General features: G+C 43.9%; 1 protein-coding gene and 1 long non-coding RNA gene across 2 annotated transcripts in view; one reads left to right on the forward strand and one right to left on the reverse strand.

The window, feature by feature from the left end:
* Window positions 1–2,301: 2,301 nt before the first annotated feature.
* The window catches only part of LOC128892628 (protein similar-like), a gene marked incomplete at its 5' end in the record, with an annotated part of 30,483 nt that continues 12,842 nt past the window's right edge, over window positions 2,302–19,942 (reverse strand). Inside the window, 7 exons of the mRNA XM_054153161.1 lie at window positions 2,302–2,976; window positions 4,608–5,092; window positions 5,300–5,448; window positions 5,622–5,860; window positions 6,168–6,514; window positions 7,062–7,296; window positions 7,692–8,175. Coding sequence (XP_054009136.1) covers window positions 2,656–2,976; window positions 4,608–5,092; window positions 5,300–5,448; window positions 5,622–5,860; window positions 6,168–6,514; window positions 7,062–7,296; window positions 7,692–8,175 — 2,260 coding nt within the window. The remainder of the gene's footprint in view (window positions 2,977–4,607; window positions 5,093–5,299; window positions 5,449–5,621; window positions 5,861–6,167; window positions 6,515–7,061; window positions 7,297–7,691; window positions 8,176–19,942) is intronic.
* On the forward strand, window positions 10,201–11,553 carry LOC128892627 (uncharacterized). The gene is made up of 2 exons (XR_008461124.1): window positions 10,201–10,358; window positions 10,410–11,553. It is a non-coding gene; the product is annotated as an uncharacterized LOC128892627 (long non-coding RNA).

Here is a 19,942-nt window from a genome sequence, read left to right on the forward strand (position 1 = left end):
GCACGAGGAATTTAAGATACGTATCAAATTCTGGCCAAATCTTACTTTTGGTATCAGGAGCACATGATATGCGAGGAGGTGGCTTGAGGAATATCTGGCCAGAATTAGATGTGTTCCTGATATCAAAATGTTAAATCGTGTTAGGAGGTGTTTAAATGAGAACGAAAATTTAATTGCCATCCAGAAGGCACGAGTGTGCCCCTACTAGATAGCAACCGACGTTGGCAAATTTGTACGCCCAATTGCTCTATCGTAGGAGCACAAATGCCCCTGGTATGCGGCAACCGATATTAGCCTGCTTGTCGTTTCGGTTGTCATCTCGTAGGCGCTGAGGTGCTCCTGTTGTGTGGCCACCGTTGGTAGCATGTTTGTCAGTTCGGTTGTCATCTTAAAGGCGCACATATTCGATTGCATAACGTCTATGCTGGATGAAACGATAATTGAAAAACTGATTGCATTTGTAATTGTATTAATTACTACTTTCTTTTTTATTAAAAATCATAATCGAATAATACGTTAAGAATTTTATTATAGAAAATATATCTTTATTAATACTTTCGGTATTTGAGTTTTGTTTTGACTAGTACAGTTGGGGAAAGAACCATATTGTGTACCGTGGCGTGATGTAAATAGTCGTTATACTTGTCGCACGTTGGTGCGTTCTCTCTCGCGCTCACGCAAATATGTCTACTCTAGTCGTACAAAATATTCATAATTGATTTCTATCAATTTACTTTCAATAGAATAACTATTCTTTAATGTAAATCTGTAAATAAGTTTCGTGGCTCTGTTTTCGATCAAATACTTTCACAGATTATTGATTATGTTCAATAATTATTAATGTGTATATTAAATTGCTAATAAAGAGTTTAAAACAAACTTACCGTGTCACAATTGCCTTTAATTCATTTTCCGACTCCTTATTTTAATTCTAATGACAAGTTACCGATGATATCGTTAAAATTAACTTTACAACAAGCAAACATTGATATATTAGAAAGACCATTTATTTATTTATCATAACTGATTCTCTCGCAATAATATTCGTCTGTACCAGCATCGTATTACAGGTAAAGACCGGCAATAACGATGGTGAAGTGCCGAGAATAAAAATACAGACGATGGTAAAAATAATAAAATTAGTATGCCGTTACACTGATTGCATCGATAAGTAATAATAAAAATACACAATTAGCATACTCATTTTGTTCTTTGTTTGCGTGCAAAGAACGATAATCGTGATACATGTATGATAGTAACAACTGATAATTGGTTTGGCTTTGTTAAAAACTATTAAAAAACAGTAACAACAACGACGAGAACCGCGATCAACGGATTTTCATCGCACACGACTCGTCGCAAGCGCGCAGCATTTGCTCGTCAAAGCATAATCAACGAGCGCTACGCGTTCTTATAGCAATTCAATTTTTTATTTACAATTTCCATTCGATATCTCTTCCACGGTGACATTGATTATCCTCTATACTTCTTCATACAATGGAGAAATACAAAAATGTATCAATGCGATAAAAAACACGTTCGCGTGATTAAAAATGCACTCGTCCCACGCGGCCGAATTATTATCTTCAGACGAAGAACTATGCTCTGTTTTACGCGAATTGAATGTTTTTAACTGAAAATATTGGTCGCCTTGCATAAATGAAACATTACAATTTTGTTTTTCATCATTTGCATTTCAATTCACTTCTAAAAGATAACACGAGTTGAAACGCTGAGGTATAAGAAGATATTTTTCCTCGATTTATTTTCACAAGACTACCCATGATTTTTAATGAACAATCTCTCCAGCTCAAACGACAGCATCGTAATATAATTAATAAAATTGAATTCTATATCATGATCATTGTCTGTGCGATAAGCAGGACCGTTCCTTCGCGCCGAACAACCTAACAGCTAGCTTTCTAAAAATGCATTGGCACTTTTTCGTTTAAAAAGACCCCTCGATCGCTGGACCCACGGGTCGAAACGACACGCGGCACGATTACAGGTGAAAAAATATGGATATCTCTGAACAGCACGCGAAATCGCCGATCTACCACGAGTCGTCCCGACGCGCATCGCTCTATCGTTTAACCATCTCGGTGCTAAGAACATTTCGTTGAACACGCTTGCTGAACTCTGGTAACGTGTCCCAAAGTTCACCTTGATATTAACTGAATCTCTAAGTCTTACTTTTGAGTAAAGTAATCCAACTAGCTTCTTCGATGGTTCAAAGTCTGACAAACTTTGCATTCTGCTTCTGCTAAAACTAATCAAAGACCGTAGTACTCCTCCTTGAATTGTTCCTTTGAAATATATATATATATATGTTAAACAGAATTAAAGAAATTTTTACTGTTACAAGATTTTCAAATCGATATTGGTACAAATTATGTATCAAGCGATATATAAATTTTACTGATGAATGTTATCTGAATCCTGAAGAACCCGTTTCAGTTAATATCAACAATTATGAACCATGTCATGAAGGCCTCTTAAGGTTTACATTGATAGACTTAATCGCTAATTACAGAATACAGCACCGAAAGGGTTAAATTCTCGCAATCTACACCGATCCGGATATTGCATTGTCTACTCTAATCCCTATCGAATCAGCGACGAACCGTTGTGTTGTTTCGCATCGAACGCTATTGCTTAGACGAGATTCCGATCCAGCAGAGACCCGAAGAGGTCTGGCTGTACTTGCAGCAATCCGCTGGTCGACAAGGTCGGGTCATAGTCGAAGTTCTCGAAAGACATCGTTGTCGAAGAGGGCGAGGCGAGTGATCCCCCTTCGTTGATGAATGTTCCAGGCAGTAGGTGTTTCTTCACGTCTGGGCTGAGCTCATAGGACGCGGTGGATCCACCTGAACGGGGACATTGAGGCACCATTTGGTTCTCCAGGTTCACAGAAAGTGGCGAAGTCAGACCCTTTGGAAGCGACGTGGGAACGTTGCGCGACTCCATCAGGTTCTCCTGAAAAAAGCAATAGCTATGGTTAGCATGTAATGGGAATATTGGGATCTACTTTGTTATCCCTCTTTCCGGACCTCAACCCTCCAGAACTTGCATTGGCATAGTTCTAATTGTCCAGTAAAAATATTTAATATTCATTTATTGAAACGACTGTTTGCAGCTAACTCTGTACCTTCAGATGCTGCGTTTCGTGTGAAAGACTAGGAAGATGGGAGACATTTGTAAATGCAAATAATATTAATTCAAACTGCGTTATATTCTTCTAGTATACATAGAAGTAAACTACGTTTACCCACTCGAGGGATGAAATCGATCCTAATCAGGCTCTAGTTAATCGAATTTACTACAGAATTATCATCAATGATACTGTCTGGTATACTGGGAAAAGATTTATAACCCGAGGATCGTAACTATCTCTAAGAAAAAAAGATACACGCTACTAGTTTATTTGAACGAATAATACAAAAAACTGTACTTTCTTGGTTTCGTGATATTTACGACTAGGAATAAGAGCTAATCGATACGATATCTATCGATGTAATCGCATCATAACCTATAAAGTATAAAAAAAACTGAACTGTTTCGATCCGATCGCTCTTTTTATCATCGAAAATTCTTTTGCAACCGCGTAAGCGCATTTTGCTTCGGGTATCAGTTAACTTTATTTCAGTTAATGTTCGAGTTAACATTGCAAACAATTTTCGAAACTTAATCTCTTGATCTCGAGCGATGAGACTCGATGGAATGCGAACAACGGAGCAGTAGGGATGAGAAAGGAGGAAACGAAACGCAGCAGTTTAGATGATTCGATGTTCAATGTTCAATGTATTTTTTTTTTTTTTTCTTTTCTTCTGACAATCTTCAGTCAACAATTCCATATACTTTGCAAGTAGAATACATAACGTGACTTTAAGACGGAGCGGACACGGTCGAACGTACTACGATACTCGCCCACGGACGCTCGTGTTCCCTGAAAACTCTCGATTCTTGATCATTCTCCGTGTCGAATCGCAACGGGCGATCATACTTGGACTACCCGTAATAGTTTCACAATCGGTACGCCTAGAAACATCGGTAAGAATCTGGTCTGCTTGAAATATACAAAGCTGTGCCTTCTCGAGATCCAACGACCGCTCCGCGTGTGTTCCATCGCCATTCCCTCGCGTGGGTCACCACGAAGAAACCCTCTCGTCCCCAACAGGACGCAACGCCTTCTCGTAAACCTCCATCGACTCTACACGGAGCGCATAAATCGACTGCAACCCTCACGACGCGACTCGATGAAGCTCTCCGTGCTTTGTACAATTAACACATTTAAAAAAAAAAAAAAAAAGAAAAAAAAGAAAACAAAATAAGAAGATGAATATCTGCTCGAAGTTTACAATCGATGCCACCTCGACTTCGGGGATCTACGGATCGGTGAGAAAAGTCAATACATCTATATCTTCCTCTTTCGGATCTCGTACGCTGAACGCGCTCGCGCGATCTACGGAATTAGCCAACCAACAATACGTTTCTGGACAGTATAGAAGACAATTGGAGTAAACGCGAGAGTGAACCGCACGCGTTCACGTGCTCGCGATGCTCCTGGAGGGTTTCGGTTTCGCGAAGCAAACGTATCCCGCACTCACGTCGCAGCCGGACACCAGGAGATTCATTAGCACGCTGTTGCAGCTCGCAGTAGCCTGACGCAGAGATTTTCGACTCGCGTCCTCGCCCCCGCCCTCGCTTCCGCCGCCACCGTCACCGCCACCGCCGCTATCCCCTTCCCCCTCGTCGACGACCTCTAACTCGGCCGACATCCGATTATTGCTCTGTCCGTGATTGCTCATAGCGTTCCCGAACGAGTCGACCGGGTAACCATTGTTCCGTTGAATCGATTGCTGGGACACGAGACGACGCAGCAGCTGGCTGCTGCCACCGATACTTGTCGATTTCCTCGTGGACGATTGTTGTTTGCTCTGCAAGTGATCCTCCAAAATCAGGGGATCGATCTTCGTCGACTCGTCACACTTGATGCGCTTGTTCTCGCGCACAGTGTCCATCGAGACAGTGTGTATGCGCTTGGTGGGTCTGTCCAGCTTGGAGGGCCAGTGGCTGGTGTCTAGGCTCGTATCTGAAGAGGACGATAACGATCAATAAGGTTTGCACATAGCCTTGAACCAACGTTCTCGCGTTTAACGTCCAAAATTAAGACGCGTCACTTTGATATACCGTGAATTAGAAATAATTATGTATATGTAAGTGCATGATGTACTAGTCCGTTACGTGAGCGAGAACGTGGGTTTGGATAGAGGCTAGACGACCCCCCCACGAGACTCACTTTTTCTGGGAATTTGGCCAAGAACTTGAACTGGATTGACCAGCCCGCCTCCATGGTCGCTGAACTTTTTGGAGACGACCTGGTGGTCTGTCTTTAACAGTTGCGCTAAACTCGAGTCGGACGGTCGCTGGTCTTTCTCGTCTATAATCCTGAGGAAGCAGAGAAACAGGTTAATAGCTGGGAGCGTTTAGACAGGACCTAAGGTGTACGTGATACGCAAAATACGTAGAGTAAAGATAACGATATTAAGAAAAATATACAACGTAAGACAAGTACATGATTATACTAATAAAAACGAGACATAATGATGGTGGACTCGTACCATTTAGAGCAATTTTTGTCTGTGGTATGCGGTGGACTCCACATCACCATGTCGTCGCTGATGAGCAGGTCCAGTGCCTCGTCCTGGTCCGACATTGGGATGTACGGGGCTCTCAACGCTAACTCGTCGTCTGCGATGCTGTCGCTGAGACCCAACATTAACATTTCATCCTCTGACAGCCCCTCAGCCCCGCTGCCACCCGTTGGGCTGCCTAGCGAATCTATACTTCGTTCGGGGCTCTGCAACAGAATTATACAATTAGGCAGGTGTTTAGAGAATGCCACGTTTGTAGATAGAGAGAATCATCTAGTATCGATTGAAAAGATACTTGATAGAAGGAATATAGCGAGGCACTCGAGGCTACCTTTAAAAATACAAATCATCTCACACGCGATGCTCTTTGACGCGCGCAAGCATTATCAAGCGTTGCTCAGCGTCCGAAAGACCTACAATCGTCTTCATCCTTAAGAAGACATTCAACCTCGCCACGAGCTATACTCTTTCCGTCAACTCTACAAGCTAAGTAACGCCAAACGGTCGACTTACTTGACGGTATTTAGCGAAGGAAGGCGAAACAGAGCTGGGGTCGATGCTGCAAGGACTTCCTGGCGAATCCCCGTACATGAAGGGATCGCTGTCGGCCAGCGACTCCCCCAGGCTCTTGTCCCTCGAGCTGTCGCCCAAATCGGCGTCCTTCAGAGGGTCACCGAAATCCGTGGAGCGCAATTCCGACGGCAGAGCGCTACCAGGGCTCAACAGGGGACAATAATTCTCGTTGCTGAGAATAAACTCGTCCAGCATGTCGGTGAGGAACGGCGTGTCCTCCAGGGGGACGCAGACGTCGCCAGGTGTCGGCGCGAGATGCGTCAAGTCCTCTGGTTCGTCCTTCAACACTGTAACAAAGCGTCGTTGAGAAATTCGATCGAGCTACGCGCAGAGACCGGTTTACTTCCGGGGCGATAAATAACGCGTGTCAGTCTCCCGCGCTTGCAACCGCGGCCTGTCGAGATTTATTACTGATCATGTCTGACGCGAGTGCTCCTCTCCCCTGCCCCAACCTCCCCTGGTACCGTGCCCCTTGTTGCTGTTATCGTCGTTGCAACATTCACTAGAGCTGATTAACGAAACTTGGCTTGATTGAACAGTTGGCGAGAAGGAAGGTGCGATGGAGGTTTCGCGGAGTGTGGAAGCATTGTGTTTGTGGATCATAGGGTCATGAGTTTCTCGAATTAAAAAGGATTAAAATAAAGAAAGGAAACCGTTCTCCGAAGCAATCAAATGCTTAGAAGTCAACGCTTTGCACCCCAGATGACCTTGTTTTAGTATATCAGTAACTTTAGTATAGGATCCCTAAGTTTTAAAGGTATCGTGCATCCAGCTGTAGGAGCCTTTGGAGTGCAAAGGGTGAAACAATGAGACTCGGGAGAGAAAGATACCCACTCGTAAGGCCAGGGTGATCTTCGCTGAAAGTCAAGAAACCCTTGTTCATGTCCTCGGTACGAGGCGCGAAGGTGCTCGCTGTTGTGGTCTGCGGCGGTGGTCGGCAAGCGGTGATCTGTTCCTGTTGTTGTTGCTGTTGCTGCGCAGATATGGGGGCAAACAGGTGTCTGGTGACCGCCTGCGGCCTGTCTCGACGAACCGTGGCCTCTGGATCGTATTCCACCGCGGGCTTGCCCTAAAAACACGACAGAATCGTTCCAGTAAACAGTTGGACTCTTGGTTGGTGGTGATTTAAGCTTCCAGGTGTTAGACTAGGGGTCACGGGTGGCACAGTGATCGGTGATGAGGCTAGGAAGCTTGCACCCAGATGGTTCGGTGGGTATCAACAGTGTCGGAGGCAAGATATTGAGGATTCCCACAATCTTAATCTCAACTCTATGGTTGGTACCCACCTCGCTCTTACAGTTGCAAGCCATGTCCTAAACACTCATTTCTAATACCTACAACGTATCAAGTAACACCCTGACCACTGAAGAAGTTAGAAAGCTCACACCCAGAAGCCTCGATTAGTATCAGCAAAGCTTAACCTCGAGAGGCCAACTCCACAGAGTGCAGAAGGAAGTAACCTACCTGGAAGATAAACGGAAGACGCGCAGGCGTTTGCCGCTTTCGTTTCGGCTCCTCGTTTTCCTTGAGGGACTCCTCGAGCGAGTCCTTGAGAGCTTGCACACCGACGAAGGATTTGTCTGTGTCGTGGATCGGTCTCGGGAAGGTGTTATCCTTCCGCGAGCCGTCCTGAAGCCGACCCGGCTCCTTTTCGGCCTTCTGGCCCGCCAAGCGAAACGTGGATGTCGTCACGGCCAAGGGTTTCGCTCGCTTGAACGGAGGGCTGCTCGACTCCTCTTCCGCGCGCGTCGAAGCGTATTCCTTGTCTACCGGGTCTTCGATGACCTCTTCGAGGTCGGTCTCCACCTGCACCTGGAGTTGCAGCTTCGTAAGCGGAACAGTCTCGCTGGTAGAGACCAGCTTCTCGGGCTTCACGAGGCTCTGCTGCTCGGTGTCACGTGCTGCGAGCTGACGCGCGCTATACACTTCATCCTCGTGCTCCACGCCGCTGCAATCAGAAATCCTACCTGGTGCAAACCAACTGGTGACGCGTCGCGAGATAACGGGCCGAGGTATCAAGGCCTCCGCTACCGGTAGCACGTGGGGCGCGAGTGAGAGTTTTTAGAGCGTCGAAAGTAAAGGCGTAGTTCGCGGTTCGATCGACCAAGGTGAGATGTAGAACCGAGACGGAGCATGAGGTTTAATATCGAGAAGGATTCGGGGGAATCTAAGAGCCCTTGTTAATGTTCCTGAATTTGAAAATAAAAGTGGTGCGCACGAGTTGAATAGATTATTGACAGAGAGAGGTTGGTAGATTCAGAGTGCGATCGAGTCGAAGCTTGGCGAGATATACACAGCCCATAAATCGAGAATAAAAATTGTACGGATGGAGATGAAGACGGAACTCCAGACTTATTATTATTCTCAATTTGTGGGGTCGATGTTTGAAAAACTAATATACATGTCGAATCGAGTAACCTCCTACTTTTCGAAGTCGGTTAAAAATTGTACGAATGGAGATAAAGAAAGGAACTCGAGACTTGTCCAAACATCGCCCAGCTTTAGTTTCCTCTAGAATCTCTAGATCAATAATCCTCTCGTCGTTCGATTTAAACACTTCGCGCCACTAAAAACTCGACACCAAAATCATCTTCCCAACGACCACCTGTACCTATCCCAACAACCACCTGTGTGTAAATCGGCCTTTTATCCGTGTTTACGAATCGTGGATCCTCGATCGAGCGACGACGGACGCGTTAAATCGTCGAAAGAGGTGGGATCTCGATTAGATCGCGCGATGCGAGATCGTGGGAGCCGCGATCGCGCGAACACGTGCAACGTACGAAACGATACTGGCGTCGGTGGCGATCTCGGAGCGCGAATCGGCGAGCATCTTCCACGGCCTAGTTCAGCGGTTGGTACGGGCGCACTGGTCGCTGCTCCCCCCGTGCAATCGGTTCCGTTCGGGTCCTGACCCTCGTACGAGACACCGAACCACATGGCCGCGGCTTCTAGCTGGCCAGTTCCTCTTACGTAACGATTGCGTTTCAGCGTCGCGAGCCTCGAACGAGATTCGCGACGGGAACGGATAGTCGATCGCTCGGGGAACCAGGGACGCGAGAATTGCTGGATCAAGAACTATGGATCGGACGGCTGCATAAAAAGAATATTAGTAGAGTCGGTAGTTCGTTTATCTGGACCGGCGACGGTACTTGGCCACGACACTACTCGGTTGTTTCGACACTTTCGTGAGGTCTTGTTTTATCTGAATTTGGCTCGGGCAACGTGTCGCTTATGGGAGAACTCGCTTATTCGTCAACTCCACTCGTATGAACTATCCAGAGCCTGGTTGACCATGGATCGATTGGGATAAAGCGAGTTCCACGGTATGTGGAAATTGCTTTAAGATATTTTGCACAGGTAAAGTTTCGAGAAACCAAACTCTCGGGAAAGGAGTTTGTGAATTTTTCTGGGGCAAACGGAGAATTTCCCGAGGAACGTTCCTTAACGAATGTGTTGCGATCTTAGTATTTAGAAGTACGTTAAATTAAGAAAGTTGCGTTGTAGTATTTTTCACGTCAATATTCCGTCCGCGGCGAGCGCTCTATCTCAAAGCTGGGTTATCTGAAATTCAAAACACAAGTACGCTTGAATAATATATTAAATTATCTATAATGCTATCGGGAGCTTTTTTTCTTTTTCTTATTTTAATTTGGACAATTATTAGGGGTAGATTTGAATCGTTGCAAAATCATTTTCCCGAAGATATAGCTCGATAGCGGTTAGATAATTTAATGTATTATTAAAAAAAAAAATGCTTGCTTTTTTTAATGCCTGATAACCCAAGTAACGTTATAATGTTGAACTCATTAATGGAGCGTTCTGAATACAAATTTAGAATAATGAACAAGTCCCGATTAATAGTTACAAGATTAATGTATTCGGTAGTGAGCATAGAAATGGTGTTACTCTCAAAGAAAAAAATGAATATTAACAGGCTATATTATTGAAAAGTGTCCCCGTTACTATGTGTGAATAGATAAAAATTGTTCTTGAATCTGGTGAAAATAATTCTTAAATAGTCGACCACAGTTATTGTTCATTACTCGTCAAACAGAGATTAGGATTTGAATTATACAACGAAATGTTTCACAATGAACGGGTAAGGCTCGAATAAATTACTGTATGCTAGTCTTATTTAAATAAAAAGAAAATAATAATACAATCTACACACTCGTCGAGGACCACCTAATTACCAATTACCAAACAAAATAAAATATTAAACGTTCCTGTTGAATATTTTCAAGAATAACGAAACAAATCTATAAGATTTTTTATCCTTTATTTAACACGGCCGAGTTCTCGCACGCAGTCCTTGATACTGACACGCGTTTAATTCACCACGCTAATGAGACCCTGTGAAGGTCTTCTTTCGCAACGACCTAATTAGAGGAGATAATTAATTAAGTAGCCTGTTTCGCTGCGCTATCATGCGCGAACAGTACAACTTCATTTGGCCTGATCTGTCAGAAAAACAACCAAGTTCCCACGGGCGCATTATTTTAATCGCGCAACGCGAGTCGATTTTCGAACCGTCGAATAAAGTTGAATTGTATCCGCGCGAATCGTTGAATCCTCGAGTCTATTGCGCCATACGTCGACTTTGCTGCGTGTTGGTTTAAAAAAAGAAAAATCAATTTTACATCAACATTTCCTACGTATCGGGTGCCCCGTTTGAAAAGAAAATCATTATACCAGAATTAATCGTGGCGAGTTTATGACTATTGATGAACTCCGTAATCGTTATTCGTGCGTCTAGGGACGTGTTAACGAACGCGTCCGTTACGGATTTTCGTCGCTGTTTTCACTGCTCTCTTCGGCGCGGTAAGTTACTTCGATTGGCCGTTATACTTTCGTTCCGAGAATTGCTCGATTTTGTAATCTTATTTTTAAGCGTAGGGATACCTAGGTAGAAAATTGGAAACGCGATCGAAATTCAACGTATCTTCGGGAGATATTTTCGATTCCATAAATAACATTCTATCTGCTACTTTTATCACCTCGAGAAAAAGAGACAAAATTCGACCTCGATATATAATTTCATGCGAATCGTTTATCCGAAACAAAGAGGCCTTATCGCGTAGGTCTAACGCTATCTACTTTATCTATAATATATTTAAATATCAGGTCGCGGGGTCAAATGCGTGCTGAGATATCATGCACACGGTGTAGCAATGTGTTGTCCCGAGAGAAAATAGTCCAAAGCTTCAAGACACAATTCTGAAGTGAATCCAGGTTTCAAAACGATCCCTCTATCGGATCTCAATCCTCACTCAGAAAATAAACTAAATTTTTTCAACAGAAATAAAAGGGAGATTTCCCGAATATTTATAAAAAAAAAAAAAAAAAAAAAAAAAAAAATTATGATATAGCAACCATGGCGAAAAGAGTTTAGAAGCGCACTGCGGCTTTCTCGACGCATGGTGCGAGATAGGTTATCGCGAAGGTTAAGGTTGCTCCCATTGCGTTCGTGCTCGTGCAAGTCGGGCGGAAAGAAACGACGTATAATCGGCGCGGTATGAAAATGACCAGCCAAGGATTTTCACCGACGAAGATCCGCTCGTTTAACGAGATAGTCTCGAGAGAACGCGTCGTGGAAACGAAAGATACGTGTTGATAATAAAGTTCGCGGGGTTTATGGTTTCCCGGGGTTAAGCCGCGTTATTATTTGCGCAACGTGTCGTTCGAGCACGCACTCGAGAGCCTCGAGTACGCGCTTTCTTTGAAGTGTGACGCTTTTCGAGCAGATACGAGCAGAATTTTATTGGGAGCGATTCGATGGCGGATAAAAAGCTCCGTGTGTCAATTTACTGCGATAACCTCGTCGTTCGATGCGAAAGCTGAATTGATTTTGCAGTGTTCAGTGGAGATAACTGATCGAAGATTTTATTCGGCGGTGGATAGTCGGATGAGAATTTTGTTCGTCTCTGCTTGGAGAAGTATTCTTTTATTTCATTTTTTAGAAAGGGAATATTCATACGAAGAATTCTTTAATAAAGCGATCGTTGTCAATTTGAATAAAAATTGAAATTTTAGCGGTATGTGATGGAGCATGTACTATCGAGGTTAATAAAGAACGATCCGTAAATGGGATGAATGTCCATCCCACTCGTTCGCAATCATATCTATCCTTATCATTGTACAACCAAGTTTTCTTTATGCGCGCTTCTTTGCCCTACATATCATCCCGCTATTATCATTCCCTTCCTTCAAAGATCGAGCGTTCTTGCCTCCTACTTTGCATTCGGAAGTGCCATCGAACTCTTTGGTCGTCTACTCGTCGCCTAGCTCTCCTTGAAAATAGGGAAACAAACTTGGTAAACCTAACTAAATGAAAAGCTAATTATTAGCCAAATAAGCAGGCAAAAATTGACGAATGAATCCCTCAAATACCTGCGCCGCAAGTTGCAAATAAATCGAAAGAAATCACCATCGCTGTCTATTTATTTACACCCTTACGTTCTTTACAATCTTTTTATACTGATTGGTAGACATGTACGTTTCAGTTTCAGGGCCACGCGATTTCGCAGGTAAGCAAGCAACCTTTGGACATGCCTCGCTTTCACGCACCGATCTAGTAACTCTCTGTTATGATATACTCTCCAACGAATGCGCAATAAGTGCGTTATCCCACTGATGACAGCATCGATAATGACAACAACAACAACAACGATAGTAAACACATCGTAAATTACGCTTTTGTAAATAGAACGATTAATGATCCTAGAAAACACACGGTGACTTAGAAAACTACTTCATACATAAAGATAAAGAATTTACGAAGAACCTTTACCAGTGAAACATTACTTTCCTAGTGAATTCCAGCGCACTATTTGTAAATGAATAATGTGCAAGATGGAAGTACGGATCGGTGGAAGGTAATAAAAGAAGAAACATACGGAAACAATCGCTGTTCAGGTGTAGGTCCTACGAGTCCGTCGATGCAGCCCTGCTCTTCGTGTCCCCGCTTATACTATAGCGCGACTCGAGCTCTAACTGACTTTAACCAGTCGCAACGGCTCGGTAATTGTCGCAAATTGACCAGCGGGACCCCAAATGCTCGTGGCGGACAGCATGAGCGCGTGGTCGTGTGGAAATCACGCACGAGAACTTCGAAGATGTGAGCGTTGGTCGCTTTCGTTCGTAGAAAGCACGTTAAAATTCCTCTTGCACGCATACCTCATACGATCCGCACACTATAAGCATTGGTTCATCGAAAATGGGACCATGGGTTTTGGAAAGTGAGTTTAGCAGATCTTCTTCCTCTATCATGGAAGATAACATTCTAAGATTCTTCTTAGGCGTTAGGAAAAGGAGGGAAGTTGAGAACAGTCCACCTGTTTCTAATTTTTTCCTTAAATGCTCCCTTCTAATTAGCCTCTGTCAAATTCTACGTTCGTTCGTCTCTATTTCGCTCTTAGGCGTTAGCAAACCTCTTCGACCCCTGTGAAAAAGATTCGCAGAAGAAAGCTTCCTTTCTTTCTTCATCTATTTCTAATCTTTGCTTTCTAAATTATTCCTTCTAATTGGTCGCCCTTGAATTTTTCTATTCTTCAACTTTCCCTTCTTCTCCCGTTTTTAGTATTTCTTTCTAAATCGTCGCTTTTAATTACCCTCCCTTGAATTTTTCTATCCTTCGACTTTCCTTTCTCCGCCAATTTCCAACTTTTCTTTCAAACGATCCCTTCCGATTAGCCTCCGTTGAATTTTTGCAACGCAATCCGAAAAAGTTTGACTCGAGTCGGCTTGCATAACGGAGCAACCGCGATAAAAAAAAAAAACGCGGCGTTCAAGTGGGGGTTTATTTTTAGTCGCCCAACTAAAGGTTGTCTTGGAGTGTTTCGTGTTTGGCGAGCGAAATGAATCGAGCCAGCGAACAAGCGAATAATAAGTTGCAACAAGTCGTAAACGCTGGCGAGTGCCTTAAACTTCCACCAGTGTGCAACCGGTTGCATAAGACTTGTCTTCGCGCTCGTAACATTGAAATCGTCGAGGACGCGTGCATTTCTTGGACTTGAAGATATCTTGAATGCCAGCTTCGAACACAGGATTCGTGGCCGTTGATTTAGACGTTTGTATTAGAAATGATACGTTTCGAATGGAAATAAAGGAGAAAGTTCGGTACGAACTTTTTAAATCTCGATCCCTGGAATATAGATAATGATGAAACTAAAATTGAGAGGAAATCGTAGCATGGACCTTTTAAGATTCCTTTGGTGGTTTCCAGAAGATCTCAAAAATCCCTCGAATAAAAATGGAAACATCGATATTGGCAACGTATGACATTGCTCTTTTCTATAGCTACGATTATGACTAACGGAGCTTTAATACCGCTCGATAGCCTAAGGTAACAGGTAATACAGGACGACCTCGACAAATCAGAGACAGTTACAGATAATCAGATACACAGACACGAAAGAATAAAACTTCGATCGATACCATCTCGTCGATATTTATGTATCTCGTTTGAAATACCCTAGAGAAATAATTTACGGGTCCACCCTCGAAACTGTTACGATTTCCTACCTCTCTGAGAAATATTCCCTAGTAAATCAATCCACGTGCCGTCCAACAAACTGACAAAGACGTTCGACTATTCCTCTCTCCAGATGGTCCGAAGCGTCACGTGATTTTTGAACGATGCTTGGGAACGAATTCGAAGCAAGCTTTGACACTGGCAATTCGAAAACGAGAATAAGCGACGTTGCGTGAAAATTCACGGATGGGAGAAACGCGTGGTGATGACCGATCCAGAGCGAAAGAGCGAAACGTATGAGCAACCAGGAAAGATCGAGAGAGATGGGAATAAGGTTAAGTTAGGTGCAAGTTAAATATGCGGCCGGTATCGTTAAAAATAGAGTGACGGCCGACCGCCGGATTACTTGGTGCAATCGAGCACGTGGGACCAGTCCCCTCTTCAGCGTCGTACCATCGACCGCGTCCTCTTATCCGTCAACTATCATCCCCCTGCAAAATATTTTCCGCCCACGCAAACCACCTCGGACCGTTCCATCATCATCTCCCTCTATCTCGCTCGCTATCTACCTATATACAGTCGGATTCAAAGGGAGACGTAAAAATATTTCGTGATTGAGTTATGGAGCCCGATGTAAAGGTTCACGAGGAATTGCGTGTCTCTATCGACTTTTGCGGATTGGTATAGTGAGAGATTCGGGTTCGAGGAATGCACCTTGGAAATTTCGTGTCGATAGGTTTGAAATTGATGGAGATGGACGAGTTTGAGCGAAACAAGGTCGCGCGCTAGAACGATAGCCAACGTGCCAAGGCTTCGAGCACGTTTTATTCCGATGCAGGGCTTTCTGATTTGGACTTGTAGTGCGTGATCGGGAAGTTTGAAGAATCCTGAAGTTAAAATTGCAGGGGCGAGTGGAGTAATTAAAATTCATCCTTAAAACATGGAGTTTCCTATATATATATATATATATGGCTAAAAAGAAATCAATTCTTTTTGACCCGTTTAACCTGTTTTAGTCTTCCTCTCAGGAACAACAGTTTTCAAAAGGAGTAACCTCAGATTCTGGCTGAAATGATATATTATCAAAATATATAATACCAAGTATTGTATTTTTAAAGAGGAACGACAAATTGCGATTAAATTTCTAATGGTTACTATTATCCGTTATTAAAACCTGAAGTTTATATATGTAAAAAGAAATAAATTTTTCTAAACCACTTAAGGATGTTTCACTCTTCCCTCCCAGAAACAAGTTTCCAAAAATAATACTTCGTGTTCCGTTTGAAATTTCATATACTCGAAACAACTATCACCGACCATTTTATTTTTAATTTACAAGAAATTGGAACTTCTAAAAGATAACCCTTTAATGAACCCTATGCAGGGAATTTCCCAACGAGAACACATGCGCAATAAAATAAACTATTTCCCGACGCTTTAAAATGCACCCAGCCATCGCACAAAAGGAAAAACTCAAAACTCTGCATTAATTCCCTCGAAAGCCTTCACATAAAAGCACCCCGGCCCTCAATAAGAGGTTCTATCTCCGATCCACCTATCTCTACCCTAGAGCCTGTATCTTCCATCTTCCTCGTGGCAAAGAGAAGCGGCAAAGAGAGCAGCAACGAGAGAGCTCTGGCAACGAATTTGGCACGAATCCTCGCCGACACGCGTTCTCTTTCGCGGCCTTTGCCTCGTTCGCGGCACCGGGAGCCCTGAGAAGATTATGTCGCCTCTATTGGCATCGAGCGCCGTTCCGACGGTTACCAAAACAACCCGAACAATCGGGGATAAAGCGTGCAGCGAACGAGTAGCCACTGGCTTCTCGGTTCGGACTGCGATTCGCGCGCGTATTTCCAACGCTCGCCGCCGCGAGGAAACGGCACGCACTTCCGTGTATCTACGCGAAAATAACATTCGCTCACTCGATAAACTTCACACGCGAGACGAGACCCTGGCTGCGATCGGACCCGGCCGTTTTCCAAATATTATTTCGGACAACGCCCAGCGGCTCGGTGAGACTCTTGCACGCCGTTGTCGTGGATAAAATCGCCTGGTGGCGAGGTGAATATCTCTGGGGATGTTTGTCGGGCGTGTGCGGTTGTTCAAAGATTGGGAAAAGGTAGGAATAGGCTTTGGGAAGATTAGAGCTGAATTCGGGGGGTTGGAAATAGAAGACTCGAGGAAGGAAAGGGGGTTGGTTTATACAAAGTAAGGGGATGGTTTGATTTTTGGTAGAGGGTGCGGAGGTGATCCATGAGGCCTTGGATGTAGGAGGTTGGTTGCTTTCAGGTTTTGACTCTAGGGGAGGCTAGATTTTCCATCTTTGGGGTTTCCTTGGAACTGTGACAGGAGGTGAACTATGCGAACGAACTATGGTACCATGATCCTAAGATATAAAATATTGGTTGATTTTAATTCCTAACTCTAGAGATATCCAAGTTCCATATGCAAGCCTTCTAGCACTTGACCTAAAAGATTCTAAACATTGTACATCCCCAAGATATTTTTATGCTCCTTCTAATCCTAATTCTCACAAAACAAAAGTCTCCTTCGACTCCTGACAGTAGGTGGAGAATATCACGCTTCAAGTACCACGGTTCTACGATCTAGAATATTAGTTGATTCTGAGATGTCGAAGCGAGTCTTCGTAAAAGCCACTAGCACTTAACCTAGGAGGCTATGCTCCTCCTACGAGGAACACGCGATACAAGCGCACGTACGTTAACGTTTGAATGAAAAACTGTCCCTTTTTGTCGCTGTTCCGATTCAGCTGATCGCCTCATCGTTACGTAACGGAAGGACGTATATCTATAGCTAGCGCATAGTCGAGCATTGATCGATCAGCGGGATTCAGCGTGGATCGAAGCGTCATCCATCGGATGTTACGAGGGACGCGAAGTTGATGTTTGTCGCTGGTTCGACAGCGAACAAGTACCCAAGAATAAACGTCCTTAGAAGACTAGGGGTCCCCTTCGTGCCTGCCTCTTAGTGCCTGTCTCGTGAATCGAACGACGAAGGGCTAGTTATCGCAATTATTGCTTGGCTTGACTAGGTTGGAAGAGCACGGTTCGGTGGTCCTCGGTGTAACGAGCGCTTAATTGCTTCCACGCTCAATCGAAGGAGTCACCGTCGACTGGAAACCGGTTTCCCATCGCTATCTTTCGAGAGAAATTCGATGCACTCTTGGGAAAATCAAGAAGTGTTTCCACAAGAATTGACTCGACGTTGTAGATACATTTTTCCAAGTGTCGCAGTAACAGCTCGTCTGAGAAAAGGAAAGTTGTTTTCAGAACTGTCCGAGATCCTTCCTCGATCTTCGAGAAAAGGAAAGCAAGTCGTGGAGAACAAGATTCCAGGATTTCCAGAGGGAAATTCAATGCACTTTCAAGAAAAATTTAGAGGAGTCTCCTTACACATCACACTTCAAGTACGTTTTCCTATCAAGTATTACGGTAACACTCCACGACACCGGGAAAATCGTTTTCAGGACGTTTCCGAAGCGACTCGAAGTAAACAGCTTTCCTTTGGATCTAGGACGCTCGATCTCGGTCCCTCCCTTGATCTCCGGCAAGCAAAGAGACTCGACTTGCGCGATATGGGGATCCTTCTCGAAAGGGAACAGTTGTTGCGGTACCTTTGGGGCAGAGTTTCAACGGCACACGATCGACACTGGCACTTGCACCGCAAACGTTGCACGAGCACTGCCAACATTCGTTGCACTCGTTGCATTCGCTGCAACGTGCGCGCGAGCGCGGGACCGAGACCGAGAACGAGCCAGTGTGCCGTATTCGCGCACTCGTCATTCAGTCGTTCGATTTGCAAATCGCGTCGTCACGTGCTCTCGCCTTCGGATCGTCGCGTCATCGACGATCCTCGATCCGAATTCGAACCATAACGCACGAATCCTTTCGCGGCTCCTATTCGAGAATCCTTTGATCGTTGTTGAAATTCTTGATTTATTTAGGAAGAAACTTGGTTACTTTTACGAATCGAAGTGTTGTATTCTGATTTTATGTGCTTTGTATATTCGTGATATTAGGGAGAACTAATAGTTCGTGGTTATACAATTTTTTGACGTCATTAAAATTGCTTTATATGCAAGTATTATATATCATTTTGTAGCTTTTGAAAAGCTCCTTCATATATTTGATTAGCGAGAGCTTATAGGAATCTTTAGGCTCCGAGGAGTTATAATAGTATCGAAAACCAAAATTTTAAATCATTCTAACACGCGACAATGTGCGCATTGAAAATTCCTATCTTTTATTGCACCATTTTTATACAAATCGTCTTCGTCGATTTTTACTGTGCGGACACCCAAATGCAAAGAATTGACACTGTTTCCCTAGCGTCGTTCTTTCATTATTCCCTTCTTCGAATCTACAACTTTCTAATATGGTTCATGTATTGCAATATTCCTCCCTCGTCCCTCTCACGTCTAAAAATCGTTCCGTGAACCTAAAAAGAGTAAGTCACACATCGCGCGCACGTGTACCGTAAATGCGACGATAATGTAATCGCACCGTGTTTGCATTTAGAAGAAAAATGAACGTTTCGTTTGCAAGTGGTATACGATCGACTAATGTTCAGCAAAACAGCTATCCGGGCACCGATATTTCTACGCACCGATCGAAGATGCAAACGACGCTCCAGAGTTCGGCTCGGGTTGGAGGGGGCAATTGTCACGTGTTACGTGCATCGACGCGCATAAAATTTCAGCCTAACGAATGCAGTTAGCGTGACGTAGTTATGACAGCATCGCGTCGCGCGGAACCGCGCTACGACAGATTATGTCACGTAAAAAATCAGTTCTACGACCGAATACCGACGCGAGAATAGAGTTTCGTGCGAGGCGAGCAAAGTGAACGAACAAAAAGTTTTCTCGAACGAGTTATGCTTCCGTTAAGCTCGCATGGTCTTGTTTGCCGAGCAAACGACGATCTTTGGTTGTAGATTTCTGCGGATAGACGTGCTTCGATATCGTGGAATTTTTTTCAATCTTATCAGTGACAGAAGCGCTAGATTTTTCAACTACCGAGACTAATTACTTTTAACAGTTGTGGTAAAGATAGGAATTTAAATAGGGTACGAGCTAGCAAAGCTAACCGAGTGTAATAGTTGTCGATTCTTTCTATCGTGTCGTGATTAGATTTAATCGAACTTGTCGAATGATGTAGGATGCCATAAATCACGCGACTGGTATATTACATTTGTTCGCTTGTATTTTTGCTGTATC

Source organism: Hylaeus anthracinus, unplaced genomic scaffold (genome assembly GCF_026225885.1).
Source record: "Hylaeus anthracinus isolate JK02 unplaced genomic scaffold, UHH_iyHylAnth1.0_haploid 12409, whole genome shotgun sequence".
Classification (NCBI taxonomy): domain Eukaryota; kingdom Metazoa; phylum Arthropoda; class Insecta; order Hymenoptera; family Colletidae; genus Hylaeus; species Hylaeus anthracinus.